Source organism: Mastacembelus armatus, chromosome 13, assembly GCF_900324485.2.
Source record: "Mastacembelus armatus chromosome 13, fMasArm1.2, whole genome shotgun sequence".
Classification (NCBI taxonomy): domain Eukaryota; kingdom Metazoa; phylum Chordata; class Actinopteri; order Synbranchiformes; family Mastacembelidae; genus Mastacembelus; species Mastacembelus armatus.
Window position 1 is genome coordinate 8633366 of NC_046645.1, and position 14447 is coordinate 8647812.

General features: G+C 44.6%; 1 protein-coding gene across 3 annotated transcripts in view; it reads left to right on the forward strand.

The window, feature by feature from the left end:
• The first annotated feature begins 2006 nt into the window (after positions 1-2006).
• kmt2a (lysine (K)-specific methyltransferase 2A) overlaps positions 2007-14447 on the forward strand; it is a 31701-nt gene continuing 19260 nt past the window's right edge. For 2 of the 3 annotated variants that reach the window (XM_026316824.2, XM_026316843.2), the window contains exons 1-3: positions 2007-2344; positions 10697-10769; positions 10898-14280. In XM_026316824.2, the coding sequence (XP_026172609.1) occupies positions 2099-2344; positions 10697-10769; positions 10898-14280 (3702 nt within the window). In that variant the 5' untranslated portion in view covers positions 2007-2098. The remainder of the gene's footprint in view (positions 2345-10696; positions 10770-10897; positions 14281-14447) is intronic. The other variant, XM_026316834.2, reaches the window with a different exon arrangement.

The following is a 14447-nucleotide window of genomic DNA, read 5'->3' on the forward strand; positions in this document are numbered from 1 at the left end:
TACATATTTAACAACATAATATAACAGATGTATGCAAGCATGGTGTAATAACACATGGGCAAACTTGATCAGCAGCTTTAGTGCCTAAAACCAAGAGCCTTGGTGTAAATGTTGGCGAGGTCAACCCTTGACTTGTTTCATATTTTTAGGAGAAATAATTATGACTTTGTTTCTTTGTGGCATATTGGAGGTTGTGGGAGAGATCATAAGTAGCGTTTTGAATTAAAGGATTTTGATTCTAAGTTGAGTGTGGTTGTCTAAAATGGCAAAATGTGACAGAAATATTATGTATTTGTTGGCATGCCCTCATGTAGTATGTTGAAAATCTGCCACCTGGGTTACATGGGTGAAATTATTGTTCAGTATTTTTGTTTTGATTGTAATTGTGAAATCTTTATTTTGGGTGTGTAGTATGATTATGAAATAAAACTAGTGTGCATTATGTAAAACACTGTTATATAGTCTTTCAAAAATATGACAGATTTCATGATGCGTCATAATTAGATTAATACAAAATAACTCCAAAGAAACAAAAGAACAACAGGAGAATAGACGTCTAAATATCCATGCAGATTATGTATTTATTTACCAGTATTTACGTGTGCAGGCAAATCAAAGGGGAAAATTATGACAAACGAAAACATCATCCTAGGATCTGATCAAATGGACTTTTGTTATAATAGTGTATCATTTTATTTACAAAGAAAGTACATCAGATTTTACATTTGTGACATACAGTATTTGCAAATGCTTAAAAATGTATCTCTTCAATGCTTAAGTGCTTAAACTGACTTAAAAATGTTCATCAGATTTCCAGAGGTTTTAGCTGCAGTGTGTGCCAAAGTTTTTGGCCAGTCTGTATTGTCACTCAGCCTGCTTGGTCTGGACTTGGACTCCACATTTGGGATCTGTGAACAATCTTTATTTTACTTTTTTTAAATTTTTAGTGCATCAAAATTAAGGAAATGCCTGCTGAGCTGAATGTTATTCCCAACTGTGATTTGACTGTGAAAAATATGTCACAGGTTCACAGACATGATGTGTCAAGCAGATACCTTGACTCCACAAACTGGGCGTGCATTCAGAGTTAACTTGTTAGTGCTAAGATGGTAAAGAAAATATTACAGATATGGAATGAAATTCACTAAATAGTTTAAGTACATCATTCACCTGATTTTGCAGCTGGGGCATAGAAGTTACTAGTCCCTCCTAGTAGTCTTACAAATGTTTAAATTCAGTATTTAATATATTTTTCTAATTCAATAATCTCTTGTACTCAGCACCCAAGTCTTACTCTTAAGCTTTAACAGCTACTGTACAATTTTTTATATTGTAAAATCAAAGCTTTGTGTGTTCAACTTCACCCTGTCTCAAAAAATAGTCCCAGCATCCCTGAGCTGAGGACTGTTGTCTTCATGCTGATGAAACCAAACTAGTTAATGCTGATACTGTATGCTACCAGATAACTAACCTAGTGATGATGATACAGTACAAGCTGTGAAGTCCTTAGATACATCAGTGCAGTTAGGAGATGATATAATGCTGATTTCAACCATAAGAGACTTGAGACTTGGACAAAAAAAAAAAAAAAGACTTGTGAGCATCTGTGCAGTCAGGTATGTTTTATTTTTCTTAAGAGTTAGTTCACGGGAATTGTGTTTCACACAGCAGTTTTAAAGGGTAAGTAATAAGTAATAATAAGTCATTTCTATAATAAAAAGCGGTTAGTCTTATATACAAATACAAATAACTCCAACTATCCGCTGCCTTACTTTCTCAGCTTATACCAAATCACTTTCCTTGTTTCACAAACTGCATTGAAAACTGACGACCTGGTCCATCCTTGAGATTCAAGTGCGACGCTCCTTTCGCGGGCAAAGCCCCGGAACCTGATTTGGGTTCAGCCATGCAGAGCCTGAATAGGGCCGCTGAGGAAATGCATTGTCGGGGTTTCTTTAGTTCCGCCCCGCAACCTGCATAAGTCTGTGTCGGCCATTGGGAGCGGAGCGCCGTGCTAGGGCTTGTTTATGTGAGTGCTGGGTTAGGGTTCCGCCCACCGAGGTATCTCCGATCGCAGGGCAGACAGGCAGAGTGTAAAATGGCGCACAGCTGTCGGTGGCGGTTTCCCGCTCGGCCCGGAGGGAGCAGCAACTCCGGTACCGGGAGGAGAGCGGGCCGAATCAGGGTTACTGCCTCGTTGCGGAGTGTCTCGGGAGCCCACCCCAACGCAGCTGGGCTCGGACACGGGTTTGACGCTGCACTACAGGTCTCTTCGGTTATCGGGAGCAACCTGCAGAAATTTCGGCATGTTTTGGGGGAATCGAGCGACTCGAGCAGCGGGGAGGTAAGCACGGGACGGGTAACCCGGGAACTCGGGCTGGACGGCTGCAAGGCTCGGTCCACCTGGAGAGACGGTTCTTGGGGCTTCAGATGGAGAGCTAGCGGTCACTCGGTGCCCAGACGTTAACCGTCTTTAAACGGGCAAACTTGTCATTGCCAGGATGCTCAGTCAACTTTGAGTTGGCTGTGTGGCCTTAAACTCCACAGTAACGTGTAATAACGTCGACTTTAGCCACGGAACAACACAAACACCAAAAGGTCGCCAGATTTGTGGACCCACTATCGTCTCCACTGGAAAGTTTTCTTCCCCTCCGCGGAGAGAGAGGACCAGCTGCGGCACATCCACACAGTTTGGATGGACTGGTGCTAACCCTAGTCTGCTAGCCCGACCAAAACATTACAGTTAGCTACAACACACACTGTACTTGACCCGCAGCAGATGTTCCGACCCATTTAGCGACTAACTTAGTTAGCCTGCGTAACTAAGCCCTTACAACTGGTTTACTAGTTAGCTGCTTGACATTAGCCTTCAGCGCCGGACAGGTTTCCTTCAAATTAATATAACGATTCATCCACGCACGGTAAAAGTTAGCGTCCTCTCTTGTGGTTGATGTTAATTTACGACAGCTAACAGTATTTAAAGACCGCTGTTTGCCATAGCGACGTGTAATAGCATTAGCATGTAGCTAATGTGTTTGAAAACAAGACATGTCAACTTGAAGCAGGCGAGAGTTGTGGTTTATAACTGACGTTAGCTAACGTGAACTTAGCAACCTCTCCGAGATAAGGTTGTTCACTAATCATCTTTTTTAGGCTCCAGGTTTCCTTTAGACAAGCTTTGCCTTCTGGATAGCTCAGTATTTACAGCTGCTGGCGGCGAGGCGAGGCTTGGCTAACAGAGCTGATTGGTTAGCTCGCAGGCTAACTGTCTACATGTCAGAGCTAAAACTACACCATTATCGTCCAGTCGTAAGCAACGTTAAAGTTGCAGGTTTTACTCGGGAGGTTGCTGTGTTTGCCGTCGATCAGCATATCGCCAGGTAGCGTGGTAGCTGAAGTTGGAGGAGCCAACACACACACACACACATAACTAAATAATTTCCATTGCTGTTTTGCTGTGGTAAGCTAGGACAGCTACCATGCTACGCACTACGCCACGCTAGCCATCGGGGCTATTGCTGATGCATAGGAAAATGGGAGGTGGACATGTTTTCCCCTTCTCTACACAGCCACGGCGAGGCTAGTACCAAAATAATACCGTGTTTATAACGCTCGGAGGTGACGTCTGATATCACAGTACCATATCAGAACCAGTCTACTCAGCGTCGAAGTGCTAATAAGAGCACATCGACAGGGTTTGGTGTTTGAATTCACTGCGATTTGTCAGAGAGACGAGACTTGGCAGTGACAGTGCGCATGCAGGGCTGACTACAATAACAACGAGCCCCTTCTCGACGGACCGTGTGATGTGGGGGTGTGTTCGCCTTAGCGAACTACCATCTTCCTCCTTCATGATGAGCAGCATGCGTTCATTGCAGTGGGAGTACACCGTGTGGGGATGTTTACCACCAGCTCCTGTGCTTCTAGTCCGAGCACAGACGGAATACTTATTTGGTTGAAGCCCAGCAGTATTTGCATATATACAAGTTACATTTTTATCTGTATAGTTTATTACCCTCTACTGGAAACTTGCTTGGGTTTTCATACATGTATATATTTGAACATAACAGTGTGTATACTGTTGCAGTCAGGTTTTGTAGAATATTGGGAGATATTTCCTGAATTATTTTAACAACTTAATTTTATGATCATCTAGAGAAACTTGAATTGTGTTTGAATGAGCATCTTAGTGAGCAGATCACTTTTTAAAGCAAATGTTGAGACCCTCTCTAACAATTCAGCGTAGTGTTTTAGATGTGTGGAGACAGTTTGAACTATTCAGTCCATATTGAACTGTAATTATATGGAAAAATCATGGCGCTTTAATTGATTTTTGAAGTACATTTCTTCTTCCAAGCAATGCTTGATATAGAAATAGCTTTGCTTGAAATTTCAGTTTTGTGCTCAGGTGGCTTTTTAAGCTGTTTTAACTCCTTCCATCCCCACTATGAAAGGCAGACAAAGGGTGAGAGTATTTAAGATGCTCTGTGGTTGACTTCCCAGTGCAAGAGATTAATATTGTGGCCCTAGCACAGTGATTTCCTTGAATTTTTTTTTTAACCTACACTAATGCTTTACATCACAGCTTTAAAATATTTTGGAGATACAGTAACTTTATGTGAAGTGTCATTGTTACTCTGATGAACAGCGTTTGAGGTAACAAGAAGTCCCTCCTTCCCCTACTCCAGTGAATGAATGAATAGGAGTATTTGGGATGTGGTGAGACAGACTGGATCGTTAAATCCCCATGGAACCTGAAACCTATGGAAGTTGCGGACACAGCATGGTGATTTTATTGAGAAGCAGTTCAGTGTCTGTTTGGCCAGACCGGGGCAGGATTGTTCAGGCTCACTGCAGCCTGCTGAGCTCACAGGGCGACCCTGAACAGAGCGCCAGCCGGACACTTGGCCACCCCTCCTTCCTCCATCCAGGCAGAAAAACCCAAATCCTCTTCAGACACACACAGCCTCGTCTGAGAGGCAGAACAACTTTTCTTCTGACAGCTGCCACTTTGGAATGGATTACTAAGCCTATTGGACTGGCTCAAAAGGGTGCTTGTCGGCTGTTGCTGTCCAAATGAAGGCATTTGTTAGCTTTTGTATATTTGTAGGGTATTCATTTTCTTGATCCGGCTAAATTGCCATTGCTTGTTTTTGTGCAGAGTGCAGTGTGTTGACTTTTTTTTTTTTTTTTGTAAATGTGTGACCTTATCACCCCCCACCCCCCCACCCCCAATAGCATCAGATCCAATCTCACAACCTCACTGTCCACCTAAGACTGCATAATTTTTTGCTCTTGATTCATTATATTTTGCCTTCTGCTACATTCATTCTACTCACATATTATTACCAATGTTTAATCATTCATACAAAAGTGTTGCTGAATAGATGTATTTCAACCCAAATGTGTCTTTGCCTCACTGGTTTGAGAGAAATGGTGTGTTTGAGCGGAAGGGGCTTCAGTCCAGCAGGTGTTTGGCCTATTTAAATGGAACCCCCCACCCTTACCCATCCCCGAGACAGCGTGTGGATTGGAGCAGGAAGCTTTGTGTCTGCTTTTATTCTAGCTCTCACAAAGTGCAGGCGGCTGAAAGAGCGCAGGCAGGGATATCAAAGGGTGCAGGGCGACCCCCCCCCTCCTCCCAACGGGACAACACTGGGAGGAGAATTAGTCACAGACCCTCCCATCCATGGCTTTATTCTGCTACAGCAGGCGGGCAAGGAGCTTTCACCTCTGCTTTAGGAGTTGCCTGACTGAGAGAAAGGCAGCAATTGTGTCGTCTTTCTTACTCTTTGTGTGTGTGTGTGTGTGTGTGTGTGTGTGTGTGTGTGTGTGTGTGTGTGTGTGTGCGTGTGTGCGTGTGTGTGTGTGTGTGTGTGTGTTAGTAGGGGTGTCCCTCAGACTTTATGTCCCTCACTGCACTCAGGAATAGGCGTGCCTTCTTTGTCTTTATTTTGATTAGAACTTCAATTCATGCTGCCGGTTGGGGTGGGTGGGATGGGATGTGTTTCTGTGGGTGCTGTTAATGTGTGTGTGGGGGTGGGGGGGACACCATACACACGTGCCCCTCGGTCTGTTTGTCTTTGTCCACCTACTGTCTTCTTCATCTCCTTTCGTGTGAGGTATAGGAAAACACTTTACCTTGAAAAGTGTTTGTTTTGGTGTGTGTGTGTGCGTTGTCGAGCATATGTGAAACTATTGCACTTAGTGTTTGGACACTTGAAAAAACAAACATCCACCTTTTGCTTGGGACTGTCAGAGGTCACAAAGCATTACCACTGTAATTTCCGCTGTTGTTCTAATCAGTCACTAAGAGTGGATCTTTAACCTAAATGTCCTTCACTTATACTGTAATTGACGCTTTGTACATTTCATTGTATTTGATGGAGCGATTGTTGGAATTCCTCAGTGGCCTTTGTGAAGAGATGTGTCATCAGACGGACATATAGAAGTATGAGCTCATCATCAGTTTACTTTCCAGGAAGGGATGAGACATAGTGTGTGCTCAGTAAATCCAAGAGGAAAGCTTCCTGGAATGTGTTAGATTTTTTTATAGTAGGGAGGAATTACTTTATCAAAGTGACAGGGTCCTAACCTGAAAATTAGTTTACACATCTATTTAACATCCCTCATCTGAGTTTGAGTGACATTCCTGTCGCTCTCCTTTATTAAGCATTTGTTAGTGAGGTGTGCTCATAATGTTGATGAGTAATACATTTTAAAGCCTTTTTTAATTTTGCATCCTTTGTAATGTGTAGGAGAGTAATATACAGAGGTGTTCTGTAGGTTCTTGGGTTTCATTACATATCTTTTACATAACTGTAAAACTGACAATGAAATCTAGGACCTGTTTTAGTTTATTCGTTTGTGCCGTAGGCCTTTATTGTTTTTCAAATGCCATTAAAGACACACCACTGAGGACCATCACCATGCTTGATGACACTCTTTTTGAAAAAGAGCTCCAAACGCTCTAAAGCCATTACTTTGTACACTCTCTTAAGCACAGAAGAGTCAACTCCATGTGATAGCTGCTCTCTGCGTATTTAAACTGCATATGTTTCAAATGGTTTCTTAAATCTTTACCTGCATTTACTTAAGTGGATATTTGTCAGAGTTACACAGGAATATTAGTTTATTTATAATGGTATGAGTTCATAGAGTCTCTGTGATACCATTTGCCACATGTGGTGGGTGGTATGGTAGTAACTTCATCTTAATATGCAGTCTGTGTAAAGTAGTGCAGGGCGTAGGGTACGGTTTAATACTGTATAATAGTAACTTGAGAATTAACCTGTTATGAAACCGTGATTTTTGAGCTTGCTGATATTGAGTGTACAGACAGTGACATCCTTTCTGGCAAGCTCTTGTTGGCAGCGATCGGTTTTGGTAGCTGCAGCACCTGGTAACTGATTTTGCAGTGTTGGGTGTTGTCAAGGTGGCGTTCGAAAGGAGCATACAGTGTTTGCCGGTTACACACAACAGCAGTGTCAATTATTTAAAGGGTCATTGCGCATTTTAAACTGATGACATTGAAAGGCTTTTCTCTGAAGCTGCCTCAGGAAGCATTCACAATGTGAGATGAACCCAAGTCTAGCCTTTGTACACCGTTACAACTCCCAACCTACGCACTCTTACTTTTTACAATGCTAAATATATGGATAACTATCTAAATATGAGTAAGTATTGTAGTTTGCCGTAGTTCTAAATAATTTTGTTACAGTTGACTGATTATGACTTTTTTGTGATGGGTGATGCTTTTATTAGCAACTTCAGGCTTAAAAGTTGTACACTCACACAGTCAATAATGTGGACTAAGGGGTGATGAAAAGTAATTGTGTTATTCATATTCTGGTATTTTATAGTAGAGTAACCAGTTCAAAATAAGAAAAGCAGTTGTAATGTAAGGAATAATTGTGCTTTATCCTTGCCTGGGAAACTAGTCCATAATCTGCAGTTCATTGTCTTGTCAGTGTCTTTAATCAGTTTGATTTCTTCTAAATGCTATTTTGAAACATAATAAAAGTCCCATTAGCTCTCTTGACAGGCAGAAATGCTCTCAAAACGATACAAAGAAGACCTCAAACCATATTCACATCCGTCTCATAACCATCGGGGACAGTCCCTTGCACCTCCTGAACATAATCATGTTTCCGCAATGAATCGGTCGGTTTCTTTCCTTTATGATTAGGGATTTCTTATCAACTAGTTTAAGCATCGATTTGTTGGATGAGATGTGACAGGCCAGCTGGAAGTAAAACTGCTCAGGATTTAATGATGTCATTGAGGACAAAACAATTGAACAGTTGTGTTATATAAAATTACAATTAATAATAATAAAACATCCTTTATATAAAAGGCATAAAATATGGTTTTCTGGTAACCTTTTAATCTCTTGCCAGGTGGTATGTAAACTTTATCTTGCTGGTCTACTACAGGTTTTGTTTACTTCCTGAAGTTACCTCTATGCCTGCTCATTGTGTGCCTTGTGTTTAACATGCTGCTGCTCAGCGCTCATCAGCCAGAGGGTGGGAAGTCAGTGAGCGTACAATGAGTGAGTGACAGAATATGTGTTTGGGAACATGAAGAGAGCAGGAGTAAGGAGGAGGCTTGTCGTGTGTAGGAGGGCTGTTTAGACTAGGAATTGGCAAAGCATTTGCATGAGCATGTTGAAACCCCAAACCCCTTTCATCCTTAATCCTCCTGGGAGACAACCGTGCTCCCCTCTGTTGTTGATGGTGCATGTGGTCAAGGTGCTGCTTCCTGTCTCATGTTTTTTTTTTTTTTTTTTCTCTCCCTCCACCCACAGACCTCCATTCCTCGCTCTTGTTCGTTTGCTTGTCTTGCCTGTACTCCCTTCCCCCGCATCCTCATTCCTATGATCTGCTTGTTTACATCTTGCTGTGCAGTTCATGCACAGGTGGAGTGTTTTTTTTTTTTTTTTTTTTTTAATCTCTCTTTCTAAACGTGTACGTGTGCAGCTAACAGAATCAGAGGTACATGTGCACATGCAGAAGTATATAAATCTGCGCAGTCCGCCTTATGCACTTGCCTCTAGAAAAGCGTGCTGTGATGTCATTGCCTACTACTCACTCTATCACAGCAAGTCGGAGCCGTCCGTTGGTACTCCGCCCCCCTCAGCTCACCAACCAAGAGCAGCAGCCTGCTCAAAGAGGAGAGGATGCTGGTATTAGTGTGGGGAGTGAGGATAGAAGCAGGGAAAGAAGCATAAGAAGAAAAAGATGCTCGAATGCACTATGAAGAGCGGAGGATGCTCAGATTAGCATTGGGTGCCAGGATTAACAGCAGTATTGACTGTCTGTTATTGTTGTTTGTTTATATGCACAACAGATGAAAGATGTACTTTTTCCACACTGTGTATGTTACACACACATGTAGGTAACAGTTATTCACATTGTGATGTGTGTATCTCTTAATGGATGCAAAGCAGTTTGCATGTCGTCATATGCACACATTTTTCTGGACTAAACTTGGATTGCAGCAGCTGCTCTACAAACTGGGCCAATGAGACCTCAAGTGCATCCCTACACGCTGCTATAAATAAACATGATAAAATGACATACTCACCTCCACTCTTAAACACACTGAATATAAGAAGTAGTGGCAAACATAGGATTCTGAAGATGTTACTCATATCATAGTCATTTCTAAAGACATATCAAGGTTTTACTAAGGCATGAGAGGAAGGATTGATGTACAGTCTGTGTATACACTATATTATATTTACAGCACCAAAATTAAGAGAATATGTTTAAGTCAATAATTTCATTAAGTGATGTATCAGTGCAGCGGGTGATAATTCCTTGGGTTTATTTTAAACATGTATTCCCTAAGTTGCTCATTCATTTAGTGGCATTATTGAATGGGACTCATGGTGCATATGACACAGTTGTGCTTTTCATCTCATGGAGTGTGAGGTGAAAAATGTTGAAAGTAGTTACGCTTTTCACAGGACAAGGGCATTTCACTTAGTCTGTTTTGTTAAAATTGGACTAAAATACCATACCTGTTTATTTGATAAATGATTGGGTACAGTGTTTGTGGTGATGCTGTTTAATGCAGCATAATAATGGTCTATCTGAGATATAGAGACATTTTACATAAAAACAGTGTTCTCCAACAGCCATGCTCCACATTTTTTGCCCCAGCAATGGAAAGGCCATATGTTGATTTGTCATTAGCATTATAGCCTCACAGGACTTTTTTCATGACTATAGAATAGCTCTCTATTTCTATTGTGTGTTTACTCTGACTGTCTATCTAGCTGTGTATTTATGACCAACCACTTGTGCATTTCCTTTAGGAAACAGGAATGCAGTGCAGTGGGTTAGTCACCCACTAGGATTGGGATGTTTGCAATTCAAACTGTCTGTTGTGGTTTAAGCTATTCTCCAACTGCAGACATGTCTTCCTAAAAACCATAGAAACATGAGAGCGGCAGAGTAAGCCAGCAGGTGAAAGTGAGATTGAGCACATCATTATGACCTTAAAGTTTTGGTTTTCATATGAATGACAGTTCAAAAATGACTCAAGTGTTGCACATCTAGGCCAACTGACTTTTATGCACCAAGGTGGAAGCTGTACATTTTTGTTAACCAACTGCTTTTTCTTCCCTTTATTTTACCATTACAAAAATTGCTTTGTCACAGAATTTTGATTTTTCCTTTCTTACTTGTAGGAAGAAGCATTTGGAGGGTTTGGAACAGTGGCTGAACAAAATAGAGTACAGAGCCCTACAACAACTTTCTCAGGTATAGTTCCTTAAATGTATGGACCTGTCAGAGACCTTGCAGTTGTCTACAGGCGCTGATGCATGTGCAGGTTGTCTGTATCAGGTACATCCATGCTAACTAAATGTTTTGTTCTGTTGTTTTCACAGCAGGCCCACCCATACAGGAAAAGAAGCCCAGAGGTCGTCCCCCACGGGCCCTCACTGCCCAGAAAGCTGCCACAATACCGTCTCCCACCTCCCTTCCCTCCCCGACACAGGCGAAACCTGAGGACCCTGAAAGGCCAGCTGAGAAGGTGAAAAGGCTGCCTGGAAGACCACCTGGCACTGGGGAAAGGAGGGGAAGAGGTCGACCCCCGTCTTCAAGTAGCAAGAAAGCTTGGAGTACAGGCAGCCATGCAGCAGGGGAGGACATTAGGCAGGCTGTATCTGAGTTGGGCATTGACACAGAAGAGGACAAAGACAGAAAGGGCTCCAAGAGGATGCCCCTGGGCTCTGCTCAGTCATATGACCCTGAGGCAAAGCTTCCCAAAGGTGGACGCGGTTTATCCAAAGTTGGAAACCTGAAAAGGCTGAGAGCAACTAAACTTGCCCCTCTCAAGTCACGACTCAAGACTTTGCCTGGTGTACCCCGGCGCAGACGTGGGCGACCACCCTCCGCTGAACGGCTCAAAGCTAAGGCTGCTGCTGCTGCAGCTGCACAGCTGTCTACCTCCATTGAATGTGGTGAAGGGAAAAGCAAGGCCTTTAGGGTCAGAGGTGGTGACAAAGGGACAGAACTACACACTTCCCAGCAGCCCATGGTGAGGAATGTGGATGGACCTGAGGACCAGGATTCTTCCAATCCACCTGCCTCCCCGTCTCCCTCCAAGCCAGGCAGGACAGTCGGCCTCAGAAAAAGCCCTCGCCATATAAAGCCTGTTAGAATTGTCCCCCCCTCTAAACGCACTGATGCAACCATTGCTAAACAGCTGCTGCAGCGTGCTAAGAAAGGAGCACAAAAGAGACTGGAGAAAGAAGCCGTGGCCATCGGGGGTAGTGGGGCAGGTGCCATTGAAGCTGGCATCAGGAAAACCCCACTGAAGAACATTAGGCAGTTTATTATGCCTGTGGTCAGCACAGTCTCCCTTCGAATCATCAAAACCCCCAAGCGCTTCATTGAAGATGAGGGCAGCTTTGGAACCCCGCCACCCCATATGAAGATACCACGCTTAGAAACAACCCCCTCATCTGTCTTAACATCTGCCCAGCCCACCTCCACCACTTCCTCTTCACACTGTCCTGTGCTGGTATCCTCCACATCTGCTGTCACTAGCACTGGCACCACTGCTCCCACTGACTCCCTCCCCCCTCCCCCACCTCCTGCCCCTGTCCCCCCTGTTCCATCAACAGCTGCGAGTCTGATCAACAGCAACACCACCAACAACGCCACCAACGGGCGATTTAGCAGTAGTGCGGCATCTTGTGGCTCAAGTGCCGTGTCGCAGCATTCCTCCCAGCTCTCTTCTGCAGAGTCCTCCAGGTCCAGCAGCCCAAGCTTGGATGACTCATCATGTGACTCCCAGGCTTCTGAAGCCACACAGGTTTTGTCAGAGGCAGAGGATCACTCTCCATCCTCGCAGGGAGAGAGGGAGGCCAACCTGTTACACAGCTCACAGTCGCCCTCCCCTCCCTCTGAGCCAGAGGCAGAGCAAGTCCTGGCAGAGAGGAGTCGGCGAGGCCGGAGAGGACAGGGACTTGGCCGGGGATCCCAGATCCAGAGGGTGAGAGAGACTCTCACTGCTGGCAGTAAAAAACCTATCATCAGCCCCCCAACAGGTGTGCTGATGTCCTCGTCTACCCTTGTAAATTCCCAGCAGACTTCATCCACAGCCTCCTCCCCTTCTTCACCTCCACCTCCTCCTCTCCTCACTCCTCCACAGCCTCCCCAGTCAGCGTCCTCAAATACAGCTGCTATCAGTGAACACCACCCGCAATCACCCTGGATGCCTCACACCATTCCTCCGTTTCTGTCTGGACCGTCAGTGATTCCTAGCTTGCAAGACAAAAGAAGTCGCTCAATTCTGAGAGAGCCCACCTTCCGCTGGACTTCCCTGTCCCACCCTGAACAACAGTACTTTTCCTCTGCTAAATATGCCAAGGAGGGCCTCATCCGAAAGCCCATCTTTGACAACTTCCGTCCTCCCCCTCTCACGGCGGAAGATGTGGGGCTATTGCCCCAAAGTGTTAGTGGAGCTGGGGGAGCTGCTCCAGTCACGTTTCCTGCACCAGGCAGCGGAGCAGGTACAGGGACTCGTCTGTTTGCTCCTCTTCATCCTCACACCCATCACCAACATCCTTCTTCATCCCGCTTTGATGCACCACTCCAGAAACGGAGCCCTCTACTTCGTGCTCCACGCTTCACACCCAGTGAGGCCCACTCTCGCATATTTGAGTCCGTTACCCTGCACTCATCTTCTGGGAGCAGCCCAGGCTCTCTGTCTCCACACCAGACATCCCCTAGTTCAAGCAGAACCTCGCGACGCAGGAGACGGCCGCTCTCGGGAACGGTTCGTGGCCATCCACGTTCTCCTTCCCACTCGATGACCAGACGTAGCAGCCATATTGGAAGCCAGATGTCTGTTGGGAAAGGCGCCTCTGAGATGTCTGTGCTGACGGGCACTGTCTCCAGTACTAACCCCAGCTCTTTGCCAGGGGTCTCCGCAAGTCCACTAGCCACTAGTGCCTTAACTCCTGCTTCTTTCAGCACCTTCTCCACTGTTTCCCTGGGCCTGGCCTTGCAAGGGACCCCTGATAGCAGGAGAGGGGCTTCTGGAAACCCACCTTCTTTGTCAACTACATCTTCTGCTTCTTCCCCACTTTTCCCTCTCTTTCCTTCTAGTGCCCAGGACACAGGGAGAGGATGTGGGAAGGGAGGTAAAGAAAAAAGCTTATCAGCTCCTCAAGAGGCTGCTCCAAAGGAAAAAGAAAGGGATTCTGAGAAAAACCGAGAGAAGGAAAAGGAGAATAAAAGGGAAGGGCGGAAAGATCTGGAGAAAAGAAGTAAGGTTTCTACACCAGATGGTTCCCCCAATGCACCTTCCAGCCTGTTTACTGTGGATGGGAGGGACTCAGAAGATGCTCTTTTACCTCTAGCTCCAAAAAAGACTCCAGGGAGAAAAAAATCAACATCAGTTGATGTGGTTACTGACCCTGTTTCCTCAGAGGTACGTGGGCTCCATTCCTCTGTTCCCATAAGTATTGCTAAAGTACGTGTACCTAAAAAAGGCAGACCTTCTGAGAAAGGAGGTGAGATGGAGGATGGGGAAAAGGAGAAGGAGAAACAAAGTGTTCCTAGCCAGCAGACAGCAAGCCTTCCAGGACAGCCAGGCAGAACACAGCTCCCTGTCACCTCTCTTGGATCTATGCTGGCCCAAGCAGAGAAACAGCCTGTGACTGACAAGCGGGTATTTAAGCTACTGAAGAAGGCCAAAGACCAGCTGATCGACTTAAAGAAGAGTAAACTGAAGCCTGCAGACCAGACCAAGGTCCAGGTTAGTTTCCCCGTTCATGGCTTGCCTTTGTAGTTATTGTATTTCTACCACAAAAAGCTTCTCATTATATAGCCCCAAGCAAGTGACATGATGCTATGAATGTTTTCTATAAATAGAAATCTGTGTTTGTACTCAAACTGAAACTCGATAATAGGAAAGTCCCCTAC